The sequence below is a fragment of the Mus caroli genome, chromosome 4 (genome assembly GCF_900094665.2).
Source record: "Mus caroli chromosome 4, CAROLI_EIJ_v1.1, whole genome shotgun sequence".
In the NCBI taxonomy this organism is placed as follows: domain Eukaryota; kingdom Metazoa; phylum Chordata; class Mammalia; order Rodentia; family Muridae; genus Mus; species Mus caroli.
In genome coordinates this window covers 19,611,801-19,630,767 of record NC_034573.1, presented here as the reverse complement: position 1 = coordinate 19,630,767, position 18,967 = coordinate 19,611,801, and the positions used below count along the sequence as shown (strand labels likewise).

At 39.8% G+C, this 18,967-nt stretch overlaps 1 protein-coding gene across 15 annotated transcripts in view; it reads left to right on the top strand.

The window, feature by feature from the left end:
• Window positions 1–18,967, top strand: part of Klhl32 (kelch like family member 32) — a 225,317-nt gene that overhangs the window by 166,210 nt on the left and 40,140 nt on the right. The window contains exons 7-8 of one of the 15 annotated variants that reach the window (XR_003836499.1): window positions 8,751–8,859; window positions 14,047–14,113. The exons of 11 other annotated variants lie outside the window; for them this stretch is intronic. Coding sequence is in view for 1 of the 4 variants with exons in the window: in XM_029476840.1 (XP_029332700.1) it covers window positions 14,047–14,070 (24 nt within the window). In the remaining 3 variants the exon portion in view is untranslated. Of the gene's footprint in view, window positions 1–8,750; window positions 8,860–11,787; window positions 11,841–14,046; window positions 14,114–14,134; window positions 14,196–18,967 lie in introns of those variants that run through there. 3 more of the 15 variants (XM_029476840.1, XM_021160289.2, XM_021160291.2) reach the window with 3 other exon arrangements.

The window sequence follows — 18,967 nt, the reverse complement described above, 5'->3', positions numbered from 1 at the left end:
AAGAAGAAGAAGAAGAAGAAGAGGAGGAGGAGGAGGAGGAGGTGGCAGCAGAGGAGGGAAGTAGAGGCTAGAGGCGGGCCATGAGCACATGGAGAGGGGAGAGCGGGAAGGGATAAGAGGACAGAAAGCAGGAGCAGTAAAGCAAGAGCGAGAGAGAGAGAAGGGGGTGAGCAGCCCCTTTTATAGCGAGTCAGGCACACCTGGCTGTTGCCAGGTAACTGTGGGGTGGAGCTTACACAGAATGCTAACACAGATGAGAAATTTTCTTTTAAACTATTTATGTATATACATAGACTTACTTGGACTGTAAGTTTTGTTTTTAAGGCAGATAGTTAATAGCATGATTCCTTATAACAGACATTTTCAGACATCCTTCCTATTATTGTAACCCCTTCCTCCTTTGCATTTGTCTCTTTCTCTCTCTCCTTCCCAAATGTCCTTTCCCCCTTTTCCATTGTGGGATCAGATTCCGTGTACTCTGATCTATTGCTCTATCCTCTACTGCCCTATCCCTTCTTTATTGCTCCCCTAACTGCTCTACTTTCAATGGTGCCTTGATACTTGCAGCACCGTTTTCTTATTGCAATGGAAAGAAGCTCAGACCTCAGATGAGAGGAAGTTCTTCCTACTTTATAGTGAGAAAACAAATGTTCCTGCCATGGTTCATTATGCATTCACTCAAGCGCTCACAAGCCCCTCCTTCTCCCCTGACTGTAGAATCTTTTCACATCCTGTCACTGCTTTGTCTAGGGGACAGAGGATGCTTTTTGTTGGAGAGTTGATTATTCAATTTAAATCCTCTTCTGCTCATCCCTAGTGACTGTCCTTGGATAATATGCCTGAAGACTTTGGGATCTAGAGCTCATTTTATCCCTTCTCCCTTCGCTGCCTAGCTCATTCTACAGCATCATGTCTACACATCCTTGGCACTTGGAATTTCAGGCCTGCAGGATGATATGAACAGTTGTTATCTCGGTGTTCTATGGGCAGATGAGGGAGTAAGCACTTATCTTACCAAAAGTGTTCAGGAAGATTTTTACCACTGGTCAAAATGTATCATCTAACACCTGATCCTACTGATGTATAACTTTTGTGATACCTTCCTTCCTTCTTTGAACTTTTATCAGCAAGTCTTTCTTTTTATTGAATGTAGTAAGAGATTAGGGCCAGCAAAGTCACAGGCATGTGAAACTTATTGATTTAGTGCACAACAGGCCAGATGGGTGACTGTCTCCATCTTCCAACAAATAGAATAAAGGCATCAGAACGCGGCTCTAGTTTACAGAGCAGAGCCACCCTTCCAATCCAAGGCTGTTGATAGCTACCATATCTCTCCACTAGTCCACAGTCTTGATTTTAAAAGAGGCCACAAGAGTCTGCTGCATCCTAGGCATTTCTAGGAATGTTTGCCATGGTTGCAAGTGCTGTTGAGGATGTGGTTCTGACAGGGAGTTCAGAAATCTGGAGCTCCCTCCTATCGTATAAACCATCAGAACTTACTATGGCCAGCTCAGAGTATGAAGTAGCCAAATCCCTTCATTAAGGGAAAAAGAAACACAATGGATTCTGTATGTCATTTTTTACTAACACAATTGAGATTTGAAGTCACCTGTTCTTGTGACATCTGCCTGTTATTTTCCCATAGTTGTAGGCACTGCCATAGATAGGCACAGTAAAGTGCAGATGTCTGACTATCAGGAAAATCCCATTCTGTCTGTATAGAAGCTATCACAATTGCCTTTCTAAAGGCTACTAGTTTTATAAAGTAGAATTTTAGAAACTGGTTTCTGCAGGCAATATGATAGTTTGTTAGACCTGATCCCCAAAAAAGAATTAAAAGACTTCCATAAATATTATCAATTTAGGCATTCAGGAGGCAATAAGAAATTGTTTTGGCTTTATCTTAGTAAATAAGTAATTCCTTCATACTCAATAGAGAAAAATCAAATCAGACCAACTAGATTGCCTCCAGTAGAGTTAAGTTCATCATTTTTTGCTGAGGTTATACTAGTAATGTAATATACCATGGAAGAATCTAATATTCAGCCCAGGGTAAAGATCGGGTCTGCCAGAGGATTAGTGCCAGGGTGCTTTATAGAAGTGAAACTTGACAGACAGGCTGGAGACAGAGCTACAGAATCTCATTAAACTGCTGAATTGTTCATTACAGAACGTTCTCACTGTAATAAAGTGCTCATTGACTTTGACAAATCCCCATCCCATGTCTTAAAGAACAGTGAAGAAGAGGTGCTGAGGAAGAGAAAGGAAATTGGCACAAAGTAGGGCAGGTAATAGAAACGTGGCAGAAGGGTAGTGCTGTTTGATTAATATGTGCACGGTAGCTTAGGTGAAACACAGCCAACACACACAGGTTTACCCAGGTGGCTGTTTCACTACATTGTGATAATGTAATCTGGGACAATCTCTTCTTCCGAGAAAGGACTAATTTTCATTATATATCAGGATGACTCTGAAGCCTGTCATAAGAACCATTAAATTAATCTTGTAGAACAAACTTTTCTTTTTTTATTTACCTTTTTCTTTTTCTGTCCCTCTCCTTGATAAAGTTTGCCACAACCTGCAATGACCATTTTGTGGACCCATGAGCCAACTAAATCTCCTCCTTATTATACCTTGGTTTTGTTTGTTTGTTTGTTTGTTTTTGTCCATTTGATTTTTTTTTGACAGGGGTTATATATTCTCAGCTGACCTGGAACTCAGTAATAGATGAGGTTTTCCTTGAACTCACAGATATCCAATTGCCTCTGCCTCTAGAGTGCAGAGATTAAAGGTGTACACCACCATACTCAGATAGTTTGACCTGTTTGTTTGTTTGTTTGTTTGTTTTTGAGACAGGGTTTCTCTGTGCTGTCCTGGAACTCACTTTGTAGACCAGGCTAGCCTCAAACTCAGAAATCTGCCTGCCTCTGCCTCCTGAGTGCTGGGGTTAAAGGCGTGCACCACCTTGCCCAGCTTAGTTTGACCTTTTAAAAACTCTTCTATTTCTTAGAATTTCTTAGTCTTATCCAGACAGGTTTTCCTTGATTTAGCCAATTATTGCTTGGTCTGTTGGTTAACTTCATTATGTTTTCAGAGTTAACAGTTTTGAACCACAATTATATGTCAGATGTTTTATGACCTAAAAGAACTTTAAAAACATATCATTTCAAATTTACCTCAGTATAGCTCAACAACTTGGTTTATGTCTTGAGGACAATGATTTCTCAAGGTCCAAAGGAAAGCCACCAAATTATTATCTTCAAAGAAAGAAGCAACACAACCAGCAAAAAATGTGCAAGCCAGCACAGAGGAACTGGGGGCATGAAATCTCACTGTGTTGTCTGGCAAATTTCTACCAGTTTGATTTTGCTTTCAGGTCAGTGAGAACTCTTAGCTCTAACTCCAGATTTTGTTTTAGTAGGGTACTATTAAATGTATCTAGCTAGAGTGAAACACAGCCAACACTGTAGAGTCCTACGTAGGGGTCCTGCCAAAGAAGATGTGGGACAAAGGGTTCAAATTTATCTTTTCACAAATTCCGAAGATTAGATACCCTACAAGGGTGGCAACGGACATGCTAATTAGACTATGGTAACAGTTATGCAACATTTGTATGTGTCAGTTCATCATGTTGTCTACCTTTAATATAGTCAAGTGCTTAGTCGTCAGCAAAATGTTTTTAATAAATAAGCAAACAATATTGGAAGCCTGTTTGTTTTCTAATGAGAGAGAAGAAAAAATGATGTGGATTTGTGTGAATGGGGAGTTGGGGGAAGGGTAACCATATTCATAATATATTGCATAAAAAATCTATTTTTAATAGAAAAGGAAAAACAGCTCAGAATGAAATAATTCAATGCCCTTCCTACAGAAGGGCAACTTATCTCTTTCTTCTCAAAAATATACATTTCCTGCTTGCTCGGTCACAGATTCTATTTTTCTAGATTCCTCTAGAGTGGGAGGTGAATCTCTTCTATTGGAGAAAAGTTGATAGGAAAAGCTCCACGTGGCCCAAGTTCATAGACAAGCTAACAGAGAAGGCAGTCTCTCTTCTCAGCATGGACTAAGCGGCGGAGACCACTGAGGTCTCTTGAGGTGGAAGACAGAGCACAGTTGGATAACTCTGTTTCCCCCCCAAGACCCAGCCAAAATGGAAGAGGTTTTCATTGCTTAAACTGTAAAAAGTAAGTCTGATCATTGTGACTTTGCCTCTAAAATAGTAGAAACAAAACAAACAGATCAAGATAAATTGGGGAGGGGCTGGTGAGATGGCTCAGTGGGTAAGAGCACCCGACTGCTCTTCCGAAGGTCCGGAGTTCAAATCCCAGCAACCACATGGTGGCTCACAACCATCACTAACGAGATCTGGCGCCCTCTTCTGGAGTGTCTGAAGACAGCTACAGTGTACTTACATATAATAAATAAATAAATAAATAAAAAGATAAATTGGGGAAATAAGTTGAATATTTTTGACACCTGTTGTGTGTTTGCCTTAGTTAGGGTTTTACTAAGTAAGGGTTTTATGAAAAGACACTATGACCAAAACAATTATAAAGATAACACTTAATTGAGCTGGCTTACAGGTCTCAAAGCCCACCCCCACGGTGACACACTTCCTCCAACAAGACCACACCTACTCCAAAAAGGCCACACCTCCTAATAGTGCCACTCTCTGGACCAAGCATATTCAAACCACCATAGTATTAAACATAGTGTTAGAAATTAGATCCCCCCACCCCTAACAGAATTTAAGGTAAATTTCAAGTTATTTAATCAGATTTATTCCATTTTAATATTTGCATTTGGAGAATATTTATTTCCCTTTAATAATTTACTGACACTTCCTATATATTCTCTAATAATGCTTTTACTCCTTTGTTGTCCTTGGCTTGTAGACACTTTCTTCCTATTCATAAAATGTCCATGCTATCTCTTTTGAGCTGGCATAATCCTGTTTACATCTGTCTGTGATTATGGACTTCCAGAGGCAGAGGCTGGGCCTGCAATGTTCACATTGTATAACCATGTTGTTCTCATGTATCCCATAAATAATAATGACAATAATGTGCAGCCTTAATATTAAATTGAATGAATGATAAGATATACTACCATTCCTATATAATAATGTACTTATGGTTTTTAGAGACAATGCATTTGGCCTTTTAAAATCCGTATTTCCTTGTATCTTACTGGAAATCTGTGTCTCTAGCAAGGAGAGCTACAGACTGGAGAGGGCAGTCAACAGTCTTTTCTGTGGTGATGACTTTTTGTTTTTGTTTTTTGACCAGATCTTCTTTAGCTTTTGTCTGCACCACAGAATCCATGCATGGCGTTTCAACTTACTCATTTTCCTTAAAAGTCATGCCAGAAGGTAAACTTTCTACCCTTTCCTAGTCAGAAGGTGTAGGCCATGAGTGACTTCTGCAGGTTTCATCTTGTATCTCTTAGATGATAACCTGACCCAAATATACTTCTGATCCGCCATAAGCGGATCACACACTGCAATTGGTGAACCAATACATCACTGTGCTTCTGATTTACACAGTAAGTCAAAGTCTTGAGAATGCTTTTATATTTACCATTTTTTCAGTCCAATGATATAAGTGGAAAATTGGCAGAACAAAGCTGCAAATTCCTGACCCCTAACTTTGTATCAATCCACCCTGGCCAAGAGCCTAAAGTTATTAAGAACTGGTAAACAGAATGTATCAAATATTCCTTTGCCTTTAAACAAAATTAGGAAAGGCTGGGTATATCTCAGTGGTAGAGTCTTTTCTGTGGTGAGTGAGGCTCTGTATCTAACCACAAGTACTAAAGAAATGGAAACATAAGAAGACATTTTAAGCTATTGCAGTTATCTGTGTAGTTGTGCAGTAGCACCCACAGTAGAAAGAATATGACTGCTCTCCCTGCCCTGACTCTGTCATCTTGCTTATTCTTCTCTGTTCCATGGCACGTGCTTCAGTCATTCATTCATGATAACTAGGTACTGAGGTCCTGCTGTGGCAGCCAATGCTACTGAGCACTCTTACTGCCTGCGGTAGCATGGGTACTGGATGCTTGGTAGTTGCCCTGCTTTCCTGGGTGCTGTGGGTCTGCTGTGGACAGTTCTGCTTGTCACTTGGGGTGTATTGAAATGACTTTGTTTCTACAGAAATTGAAGTGCAATTGTTTGGACATTCCCTCAGCATCCAGGGTTCCTTCATTGTTTCTATAGTAACTTGTTCATTGATGAATCCTGGTCATGTTCATATAGCTTTGAAAAAAATCTCTGCTGGTCTTTGTCCTAATCAAATGAATCATGGGGTATGCTTATATAATCGAAAATTTTCCAAAATAGAGTTCACATTTTAAATGCATAGATCTTGGTAACTTAAAATGAAGTCAGACTCTGTGTTCTTAGACTTTTACTCCAAAAGTGTAATCTTTCATTTTATCCTTGTCTATTTTTGTGCATGAGTTGTAGTATTATAGTATTACTATATTTTTTTCAGGCTAGGCCTTTGCAGGGTATATTTATGTATTAATTTCCATATGTATTTTTACTCACCAATCCCTAAGCTAATCAAATTTGTACCAGTTCTCAATTTTCTTCCCGAAACTGCCTACTTATTCCACCCAGCTGATACAGTCTTCTACATTCTATTAAATGTTAGTGACGAAAATAAATACCAGCTTCTTTGCATCTCAAATGGTGCAGTCCTGAGGATGCTTCTTTTATGGGCCCCCAGCTGGACACTGAGAGATGCTGTTATGTCTGGGCTTGGTACTTGAAGATGCTACTGTGTATTTAGTCATTCCTCCTGACCTCCACGCTGCTAATTCTCCATGAGGGCGCTTCCCCGGTAGCTTGACAACTGGCTTTGCTGTTGTTTATCTGGGCTTTATGCCTCTGTGAGACACATGATACAACCATTTCATAGGGACTTTGCTGCAGCCAATTCCCAGAACTAGGACAGTGTGTTGTCAAGTAGCTGTGAGGGGTAGTGATTATCAGAAATTACAAGAAAGGCAACTTGTATTCATGTGCTGCTGGTCCCGTGAGTTAACGGTTTCTTTTTCTTTTCTTTTCTTTATTTTATTTTATTTTTTTTTTAAGAATTGAACACAACAGAACAAGAAGGTGATTTATGAGATATGACATATTTATGTTTTCTGGTTCTAATTTTCATTGTGATTCATGTTGTTCCCAGACTGATATTTTTGTTGTTGTTATGAGAAGGGAAAAGATGACTGGAGAATATTACTTATGCATTGGTGGCCTGCAGTAATATTGCTGCTACCTGGGTTATCAGGGATTTAAAAATAAAACCCAACCATAAGCTGTATATGAGGTAGAAACCCTGAGGGCAGGCACAGAAGTCCACCAATAATAACAACAATAATAATTCTTACAAGCCTAGAGAGCTTTCTATTTTAATGAATTTTTACACATAATTTCATATGAATCTTTCCTTAGACTTGTTATAGTGTATGAGGAAAGTTTTATCTAAATTTTAACTAGTGAGAAAAGCAGAGTCTAAGTGTGAGATTCACTGATAACTAACTCACTTTACATTTTGTTCCAATGGGGATCTTACTTTATTCTCTCGGAATACACCAAGCATCTCCCCCAACCAAATAAATAAAAGTAGTCCCTACATCTCCCATATCTATATCTTACTCTATAATGAATAAAATCAACTGTTGATATTTTCAGTAACTGGCCAGCATTCCTTTGAACTCTTGTACAACTCTGTGGGAAATAGCAAAAATGACTCTGATAACAGCAGTAGCAGAATCAGCAGTAGGATATATTGCTGAGGGTCTTGCCAGAAAATTTGGGGTTCTTTAGATGGGTCAATTAAGAAGAATAGATGGAGAATTTCAGTTGCTCAATGAAGTACCTTATGTTTGTCAGAATGCCAAGGGGAGGCTGATAAGGTGGAGTCACTTGCAGATCCTGTGAGGCGACTTCCATCAGTGTGAGAGAGTGCTGTGTTCCTTTACTTATGCTGAGATAGCTAAGGAAGACTGTAGGCAAATCCCTAGGCTATGGTTTCTACCTGGGACTAGAAACTGTATGGAAGGAATGGAAACAATGAATCATCATGTCTTCATTATATGCTCAGTGTGTTGAAACTTTAGAAATCTATGTTACAGAAGTTGATGCTTGGATAACAGCCTAGATAAGGAGTTTAAGACACAGAATATGTAATTTCTGAACAAATCAATATGTATTGATTTGGTATTAGTGTCTTCCATGTTGTACAGTACCAGGTCACTCAAGTGGCTATGAAGTTCGTGATGGTTGGCCATGCCAGAGCATACTGATTCTCTGGCCCTGGCATTCTCACCGAGTACATCAGAGCATCTATGTAGAGTGGCCCAGGAACTCAAATATACTCAGATTGAATTGAAATCTCTGAAAAAGACGTGGCATCTGCTATTTACTACTAATATCTTATGCACTACTTCCTTCACCCTGTAACTTTTGATAATATAAAATAAAGGCCAAGATTTGGATTGAGCTATAGTGTACGGGTGGATACTTACCTGTGGTGCATGAGCCCTATAGTCCATCTCTACCATATAGGAAGAGAACGTTTGGACTCAAAATACCTGGAAACAAGTGATCCAAGGCCACGGTCTTCATGAGAACCCATAAAAAGGGATGAGTCTTAGGTTCTCTTTGGGCCCATTTTGCAGAGTTGTACATTCCCAAGGATGATGTTCTCCATCGTGGTTCTAGCACTTCCTCTCTGTTACAGGAGTATTATAATCAAGACAGCAAATGAATCCCAACATCCTGGTAGGAAAAGCAGAAGCAGATGTAATCAATTTTAGGGAGAGTTAAAAGGACCTTGATGTTTTCCAAAGGTAGGTAATTACAGTTGTCTAACATTCTCCTGCTTTGTTTATAAAAAAAAAAACATTGCAGGTCAATATTGGTAAGAGACACTCATATTTTGTTCAAGTACAAGTCAAAAGAGCCCATCACACTTGAGATTGAAAACTTCTGTCTGCCTAGTGTATGCTCTTGTTGATGTGAAATGTCCACACACTACCTCCTCTGGCCACACAAGTAAGTCTGATAATGAAAGGATCGATGGATGCTATGCTTAAGTTTAAATGTTTTAGGAAGGCCCATCTTATTAACACTTTAAAACAAGTGCGTATAATATCATTAATTTTGATTAATCCATTTGCTCTTAATATAGCTTTTAATTTGTAATTCTTTTTTTTTTTTTTTTTTTTTTTTTTTTTTTTTTTTTTTTTTTTTTTTTTTTTTTTTTTTTTTTTTTTTTTTTTTTTTTTTTTTTTTTTTTTTTTGGTTTTTCGAGACAGGGTTTCTCTGTGTAGCCCTGGCTGTCCTGGCACTCACTTTGTAGACCAGACTGGCCTCGAACTCAGGAATCCGCCTGTCTCTGCCTCCCGAGTGCTGGGATTAAAGGCGTGCGCCACCACGCCCGGCTAATTTGTAATTCTATGTGAATTACAATGTAATTTGGCATTAATTATACTAAATTGGCTATAAGTCAGCCAATCACAATGGGAAATTACTCACAGCTGAAAGTAAAACTAAGCTGTACTCTGAAAGGTTGCTGCTTAGTTAAGAGATCAGTACATGTAAGCATCCTTCTCTTCCGGTGTGAGACTGGCACTGTATATGAGCACTGCAGGGGACTCCTCCTGCCCACTTGTGTAGATACCCTGAGTAAGGAAGTTCATGCATATCCAGGAAAGTTAAACAGTACAGTAAATAAAGGCGTTCACCAATGCTGACAGGATTCCTGAAGAGTGTGAGTTGTTCTTCTCCTCCCATGTAAGATCTGGATGCTATCAAGAGGCTACGCGATGGACCATTCCGTGGCGGTTGGGTTCAGGGCCTTAGAAGTGGACCTAATCCAGTTGGCCTGCCTTTCTTCTGCATGTATTTTGAACCCAGAAGGAAGTGCTGGTTTCTACCTGATGAGCCATCAGTGTCACCATGTCATCCAGTTTATCCTGTACACAAAGCACCTTCTGTTCAGAAGGATGCCATGGCTTAAGAAGCCAGCCTCACACTGAGAGAACTAGCTCCTTGGGAGCCTTGGTGACACTCACTATGGTGCCTGTGTGCCCAATGGATGGGACATGCCATAGCAGCTGAGTCCCTGAGAAAGTGCAAGAGTGTAAGGCTGGACTCAGAAAGTATCTTTTGGAACTCTTTGCTAGATGTTCTTTTGAAAGTTATCCTTAGAATACCATGGCAGGGCGGAGTGCTGAGTGCCCCAGCTTGTCCTCAGCTTGGGATTTTATCCTTGAAGTCTATGCACACAGAGGCAGAATTTTGTACTTTTTGGGTACATGTGTATATGGCAGCAGACCTTACAATGAATTCTCTCTAGATCTCAGGGGAATTTTGTTTTCTAAATTACTACACGGAAAATGGGAAAGCCTGCTATTCTGTCCACTCAGAGAGTTACTTTGTGAACTGCTCGCCTTTATCCTGCCATTGCAGTGTACAGTTTGGCCAAGAAAACAACAGTCTAATTTTTCTGTAAAGCTACTTAGTTAAGATGTTAAAAGCTAACCTGAGAGCTGAGCCAGCAGATACCCTCTCGCCTTACAGCAGTGCTGAACACAATCCAAAGCAGTGCACTCCAGAGAGGTAGAATCCTGAATGTTCAAATCCTAAAGAAACTTAAAATCCTTCAGAGTCAGTACCACACACACGTGCGTGCATATATGCACTGGTGCACATGCAAATAATACACACGGATTTTATAGCTAAACCTTTTTCCTTTGTTTTGTAGCTTTGACTTAAAACCTATCAGTTTCATGATGAGTCCCTAGTTGATTGCAAACTTAAGAAAATCGAAGCTAGAGGCTTGCTTATTCGGTTCCATTCATCGCTATGTTTTAAAGGATGTTAATATCTACAGTTTGTTAATGCAAAAAGGACTGTATAACTAACTTCATACTGTTTCATTTTCTCCAAATCCATTTAATGCCCCGTTTACCTGGCCCCGTCTTAGAACTTGCATTCTTCTCTTGGGATACTCTTTTTATGTCAGCTTTGGATTGGTGATTCTGCTCCGTTCTCTGCCACTTGTGGTACAGCAGGGGAGCTTCAGGTTTGTAGCCACAGTTGATTCTATCTGATGCGCACCCACTGATGAATGAAGTCTTTTTCAGCTCTTCATGTCCTTCCTGTTCTCAGAGAACAAAAAGGACTGGGACCGAGGGACCTGTACTGTGGAGCTAATGAAAGCGTCTCCGGCGCATGCGTGTTCTCAGCCCTATCCTCTCAGCATTTGCAAAGCCAGCTGAGCAAAAACCGCTCTTTATCAGACTGCGCTGAGAGGTTAGGCCATGGAAGCCTTTTTAGTCATTTTGTGCTTTTCAAGAGTGAATTTGTTAGAATTATGCTGAATACCCACTTAAAGCCTCAGCTGATAACCCTACCTGTGTTTTATAACTCTGCACTGTCAGAACTCATAATAAGTCAAACATTCTTTCAGTGGTGCTCATAAGGGAGGAAAAAAAAAACCTCACAAATTTAAGAGTAATTTCAGATTGTAAATGAAAAGGAGAGGCACGACTGTTCATTTGCACCAATCATGCCTTCCTTTCATCTGCTCTGATTAGGACTGGTGCGGCTTCATCAGACTCCTCCATCACCGAGCTGTCACTCCAGCCGGCTGTTGATTGAAAACAATCAAGGCTCTGATGGCACAATTATTCTGACCCTTTAACTAGAGGCTGCTGTGATAATGAAAGGTTGATTATGATAGTTTGTGCCTCTTTCAGTTTGCCAAGAAGGTTAATTTGGGCATCAGACGGATGTTTAATGGGCGCTTGCTGGCTACACCGAGGTAAATGAGAACGTGCAGTCTTGGATATTGCACGGATATAGTTTGGCTGTCAATCATTGTCATTTGGAGTTTGTGCCTCACACTCTGGAAATCACATTTTATTTTTTCCTTGGGATTTAATTTATTCTGTGCCCTGAGGAAGTTCTTTCACTCAGTGACCTTCACAGCGGCTTTCTCTGCCTTTTCCCCCCCTTTTTTTCAAACGGAGCTCAAAGGCACAACACATCTAGGAGAGCATTTTTCTTTCATTTTCACTTAAAAATGGAAACTTTAAAAATCCATCCTTATCACTCCCTTCCAATAGAGCAAACGTTTCCGTTCTGATCGTGCAGAGGGGAAGTTGCAGTGACAGGGATGCTGTAGCTGATTTGTAGCCGTCTGTGCAGGTCTGCGTCTTGTACAAGAAGCAATGAAGTCAAACTGGGTGCAGAACTGGACCTGAAGTCTCCCGTTCCCTCACAGTCCCCTCAACTGCCTGTCTCGGGATGCTTTGTCAAATCCCTGCTTCGAAGGCAGCATCTTACTCTGTTTCCTTCTTGGGAGGCATGGGGAAGACAGGAAGACAGAATTGTTAATGGTATTAAAAGGCTTAGTGTGTGTGTGTGTGTGTGTGTGTGCGTGTGTGTGTGTGTGTGTGTGTGTGTGTGTGTAAAAACAGAGAGAGGAGAGAGAGAGAGAGAGAGAGCGCAGAGAGCAACCTTAAATGTTGTTCTTCAGGTTCTACACTTCTTTTTCCAGGCAGAGTTTCTCACTGACTGGCCAATGTGTCCCGAGACCCGAGATCCAGCTGTCTATGCCTCCTCAGCACTGAGATTAAAACCTTGGACTCTAGGAATTGGACTCAGGGACCTCAAGTTTGTGGTCCCCACCTATCTCCTCAAGGCCCAACAGCTTACAGCTTTCATTTGTGTAGATCTTGTACCTGGTTGAAGCTCAGTGTAGATGTCTACACCAGCTTCTAATAATGCTGTTTATGATTGTAGCTCACATCACAATGAGATTTATTCAAACCTATTACAGAGAAAAACACATGATCCAAAACAAATGAAAAAAAAGAAAAAATAAGATTGGAAGGAAGGAAGGAAGGAAGGAAGGAAGGAAGGAAGGAAGGAAGGAAGAGACCCCCTTACTTCTATTTCCAGCCTGTACATGACAGTCTGGGTTGGGAAGAGACTAAGAGCTAATCTTACTGGTCTCCTTTTTAAGTGGCTGCATCTCCCCACCACTCAAGATGGCTGTATTTCTACTTAGCCCTAAACATTATTTCTTTCTTTCTTTCTTTCTTTCTTTCTTTCTTTCTTTCTTTCTTTCTTTTTTTTTTTTTTTTTTTGAGACAGGGTTTCTCTGTATAGCCCTGGCTGTCCTGGAACTCACTTTGTAGACCAGGCTGGCCTCAAACTCAGAAATCTGCCTGCCTCTGCCTCCTGANTGCTGGGATTAAAGGTGTATGCCCCCACGCCTGGCCTAAACATAATTTCTTAATGTGACAGTGATAAAGCAATTATGTCTATGGGTGTTAAAATGTCAGCACCATAACAGTTGTAACTTCAGTTCAGGTGTTTTCATAATATTTGTTTCTGGCTGTAAAGTATTTATTTTCTTTTAGTAGGTAACTATTACAGAAATTAAACCTATTTTTCAAGTAGTGAGCTTTATTATATGTATATATCATATATATATAAATTATTTGAGAATTTTATATACTATATTTTGATTATATTATATACTATTTTCTTTTTAAGAAAGGTATTTGTGCTTGGGTAATAATTCATTCATATAAGGTTCCAAAATAGACATTGAATCCCATTATGGTGTTAATCCAGCCCTTACTTAAGCAGTGGTGATATTTAGAATGTGTGTTAAGGTGACATGAGAAAAGGATTATTCATGTATGTAGTTTTACCAAATTCACCATCACATTCAAGCACAAAGCATTACTTTTCTTTCATTCAGTGAACTGCATGGATGAGATGGCTTCAGGGATGCTTCACAGAGTTATTGATTAGTTATGTCTGCTTTTTAAGCAATAGGAAATACAGGATAATAGGAGAGAAATATGTCAACCACACCAATCAATACTTTTATTGTTTCTCTATTTTGAAAAGTGGTGTGAGGTTTAATTGTAATATTACCTTGTGGTATCTGTGAAAATAAATAATTTTATTTTGTAGACTAACTTAGTTACCTTTCTATTGCTGTTACAAAGCATGGTGACCAAGGCAACCTATAGAAGAATTTATGTGGGGATAAGACTCTATCACAGTCACCATCACCAGGGGAAGCTTTGCATCAAGCGTCAGTCATGACAACAGGAACAACTGATCGTGCATATCTTTACTCTCAAGTTACAACAGAGTGAGTGCATTGGAAATGGCTGGGTTTTCCTCAAAGCATGCCTCTAGGGATCTACTTCCTCCAGCAAGGCCAACTTCCCAAGCCTCCCCAAACAGCTCCCAACTGGGGACTAAGCATTCAAATGCCAGTAACTATTGAGGACATTTATCGTTCAAACCACCGCATAGAGTCACTGTGTCTGCTAGTTCCTGAGACTTAAGCCATAACCAATGCCTATTACAAGAAGTAGAAGTCGGGTTTTCATATCGGTATTTGTCAAAGATTGCCTGGGTTCCGAATGTCCACAAAACATTGTCCTGTTTACGTTGAAATGTGGAAAACTTGTCTCCAAAATAGGAAGTGTTTCTTGCCTTTTCAGAAGCCTACCTGCCACTGTGCCCACCTGCTGACTTAGCCCATTGAGATTATGCCCTCTATGTACAAATGCTTTTCTTCAAAGGTCCTGGCCAACATTCCACACCTCACTGCCTGCCTTGTACTGACAGTTCCTCTCCCTTTGGGACTGGGTTCAGTTACTGGGCCATGTTTCCTTTCTCTCTTGATTCCTTCCACCTCCAGTGGAGATTTAGCACTCTCCATATTGACTTTGTGGAGAAGATATAGGTCTGTGAGGTCCCAGAGTGACTCCTTTTTTCCCCCACTCAGCAAACACCTGTGGGTTTCAACACCTGAAGCTAAGTACAGCCTCATCTCACATACCCTTCCAAAGAGCACTTGGAACCTCCGCTGTCTCATATGCACTCTGTGAGCTACTGTAACCCCCTCTCCATCACACAGCTCCAGAAAGTATCAAGCTCGTGGTTCTCCTCACTAAGGGTCATCTTCTTCTCATGAACACTATAGACAGAGTACCTCGGGCCACCACACCTAAGCTGAGCCCTTAGCCATTTTCCCTGAAGTAAAGTTATAACCATTATGATCCTTGCACACTTGAAACCTAATTTGAGACTTGTTTGACATTCACTTGTCTGAGGATGCATTCAGCACCTTCAAGCCTTTCATGTGACTGATTATTTGTTGAGTCAAATCTCCTCTGAAATTCTATTTTGATTAAAAAAAACCCTATGGTGATTATAGTTAAATTGTATCTTTTTGTGTAACATAAATGTTACAATATGGGAAAGAGGGCTTCATGTTGCCCTAGGTGTTTCTACTATGCAGAAATACTATAGTATTTTGGCTATGCAGAAGATGAATTAGAGAATGACATGTGAAATGATGCCCTCTAAGCATCAGTAGTAAGTCTCAAACTCAAGAAGGAAGTTACTGTGTGGCTCCCTAATACTTTGGCACCTTAGGCCCTGTGCCTCTTCCCTTGGCCTATGTGATGTTCTGGTACCTGCTCTATGGCCAACCCTCTTAAGAATGAATGCTGACAGACACCTCACAGTGAATAGTCCCATGCAACTTGGGCACTTCCTGTGCACCAATTCACTATAGCATTACTACCTGAGGGAAATGACTGTCCCTGTGGCTTTGCTTAAATACTTGAGCCTATGAGGTTCATCTGGTCATGCTATTATAGCTTTGATCTTAGTTGGGGAGTATGAGTGTACAATATATCTTCTTCTGTGTGCCTATTATTCATGAAATATTATTCAAGCCACAAAAAGGGATTCAAGGACTTGATACTCTCAAGATGCTCTAAGGCAGGTTTACCAATTAACAATTTTGTTAGCCATAAAGTATATAAATGTGCCAGTATCATAAAAACACCAACGAAATGGCAGCATAGACAGTCCATGGCTGCAACCAAATCTCTGTCTCCAAGCACTGTACCTTCCAGATCTTTGGGATTCTCTACTTTCTTTCCTGCAGCATGAGTGTACTGTGAAAGACTCAGGATATGTGACTTGATATGTGACTTGGAATTGAATGGCAAGCAAGACTCCATGTGTAGGCACTAATCAGAATCCTTCTCATTGTGTGTGTTTTGGGCACATAATGAACTCTCAAGCAACTGAGGAATGGATGAATGAAAAGCAAACTGAAGGAAAGATTTATGGTTATATCATTTATCCACAGAAAACCAACCAACCAACAAACAAAGCTGGGAAAGTTAAGTAGTCAGCTCAAGCAATTGATTCTTAATTTAGAAGTTACCAAGTCTTGAGCTAGTCTGTCTGTGGTTTTCATTACCTGTAAGTTAACTGAGTTGAGATTTGAAGAGACTCATGTGGACGAGAATTCAAATATTTTTTAAAGGTAACATCTAAGTCAAGGGGGAAAAACAAATATTCTTCGGGAAGACCTAGACTCAAGTAGCTTTATCTCTTGGGATTTTTACTTATGTGTACTTACTCCTTTATGGCCAAACAAAGCCACACAACTTAAACCACAGGGATGGAATTCCTAGGCCATTTGTAAAGACAGGACCATCATAAGGGCTATCTCAAGTCTATTATTCGGTCATGTTTGTAATGTTACTTTACAATATGGGAAACATTTAATACTGTGTTTCTTACAATCCATAACTATCCTACAAGTTTATGTCAACTTCACACAATACTGGGCCTTATTAAAAAGTAGCTGGAATGTGATGGCTTTATCTTGAACCCAAGAGAATATTTATATTGAAGAATTACTCCATTTCTCGGTGTCATATTGTCATATTTCTTCTACATATTGATTTTTAAATTTTATTAATTTTTTATTAATCATTCCTGTCACTTACACCTCAAATGATATCTCTACTTATTGTTTAAATGATAAAATTTACCAAGCATTTTCACATGTTATTGTATTCATAATCTTCTTGAAAACCAGATGACATAGGAAATATCCCAGTGTACAGATGCTGACACGGCCTTGGTGGTTTTCCTAAGTGCACAGATACATCGTTACAGAAATAGTTGTGAGTGTGTGGGCTGAGTGTGTGGTGGGCGCTAAGGCTCTAATCCTCACACATATGAGATAAGCTCCAGTTTATCTGAGCTACAATCTCATCAGGAAAATAGGTTTTTGTTCTCATATCCTACTTCCTTTCTATCTTGCCGCATTTCTCTCACAGGGTATGTGGCAAATAGTCATCCAAGAACACACCAAGAGTCCCTGGGAGTTCAGCTGTGTTATCCTGACAATGCCCTCACTACCTTCAGTGCTTAGAGGCGAATGTAAATGGTGGGCCACAAAGGGTACTCCATTCCCTGCTTACCAGCGGGGCACAGCAGCATTTTCTCTCATATCCAGGGTTATTCCAGTAGTATATGCTTATTTCTGATTTGCCAAATGCATAGTCCCTTTATCGTTCAGGATGCTATACATCAAATATAAACTGGCATCTTAGTTAGATATTTTATGTCATCAGCTACTATCATATAACAAACAATCCTTGGTCTCATTGGCTAGATGGATACCTATTGTTCTTCTGCTCACTGTTATAAAAATACCGAAGGTTAGTTATAGTGCATTACTTCTATATTTATGCATTTGTTTTGGTCAAATGGGAGGTGAGCAAGAACGAGTTTCATTTTTCCTGAGTGCTGTGTTGGGTGATGTCTGTACAGGTCGTGTTGGTTGTATTTTATTGTCCTGCAATTGAGGAAGTTCACCAGTCTGGACACAAACTTTATGTACAAAGCATATTAAATATTTTACTTACATGTAATATTTAATCCCAGTAGTCTAAATAATTAGTAGCATTTTGAAATAGTTATCTTGAAGTTTTAAGACGTTTTTGTTTCTTTGGTTGAGATTAATTTGTATAAGAGATCTAGCTATTAATATATATGATGGATTGTTTATGTTGGGCCCAGGGAGTGGCACTATTAGAAGTTGTGACCCTGATGGAGTAGGTGTGTCCTTGTTGGAGAAGGTGTGCCACTGTATACGTGGGCTCAATACCCTCATCCTAGCTTCCTGGAAGCCAGTAGTCTGCTAGCAGCCTTCAGATGAAGATGTAGAACTCTTAGCTCCTCCTGTGTCATGCCTGCCTGGATGCTGCCATGCTCCTACCTTGATAATAATGGACTGAACTTCTGAACCTATAAGCCAGCTCCAAATAAATGATAACCTGTTAAGAGTTGCCTTGATCATGGTGTCTATGCAGCAGTAAAACCCTAACTAAGACAATATATTAATGCATTAATATATTAGATGATACATTCTGATCAAAGCTCTTTAAAGGGAATGAAAAATCTTCATAAAACCATGTGATAAACTAGTTTTCTGCTTGTGGGCCTCTGTGTACAGAGTCCTTCACATTCAAACATGCTGTGCTGGTTAGCTTTTATTGATTTCACACAAACTAGAGTCACCTAGAAAAGTGAACCCCAGTTGGAGAATTGCCTCTATCAAATTGGTCCACATGTCTGTGAAGCGTTTTCTTGATTGCTGATTGAGGTAGAAGGCTCTGCCCACTGTGGGTGATGCCATCCCTGGGCAGGTAGGCTTGGATTGTGTAAGAAAGATAGCTAAACAAGCCAGAGGTGCAAGCATTTAAGCAGATTTTCTCCATAGTCTCTGTTTTCGTTTCTGCCTTGGCTTCCTTTGATGATAGACCATAACCTGTAAGCCAACAAACCCTTTATTCTCCCAGGTTTGGCAATATTGGGAAAGCAGCTTAGGACACATGCAGATCTCTTGCTGAGTACAGGATTATGAATACAAAGTCTCTCTTTGTTTTTCTGAAAACTATTCATTCTATGGAAACCCGTGGCGTGGATACCAGGCAGAGGTACAGCAGTTCATTTTTTTCCAATTTTTTATTAGATATTTTCTTCTTCTTTTTTTTTTAATATTTTTATTACATATTTTCCTCAATTACATTTCCA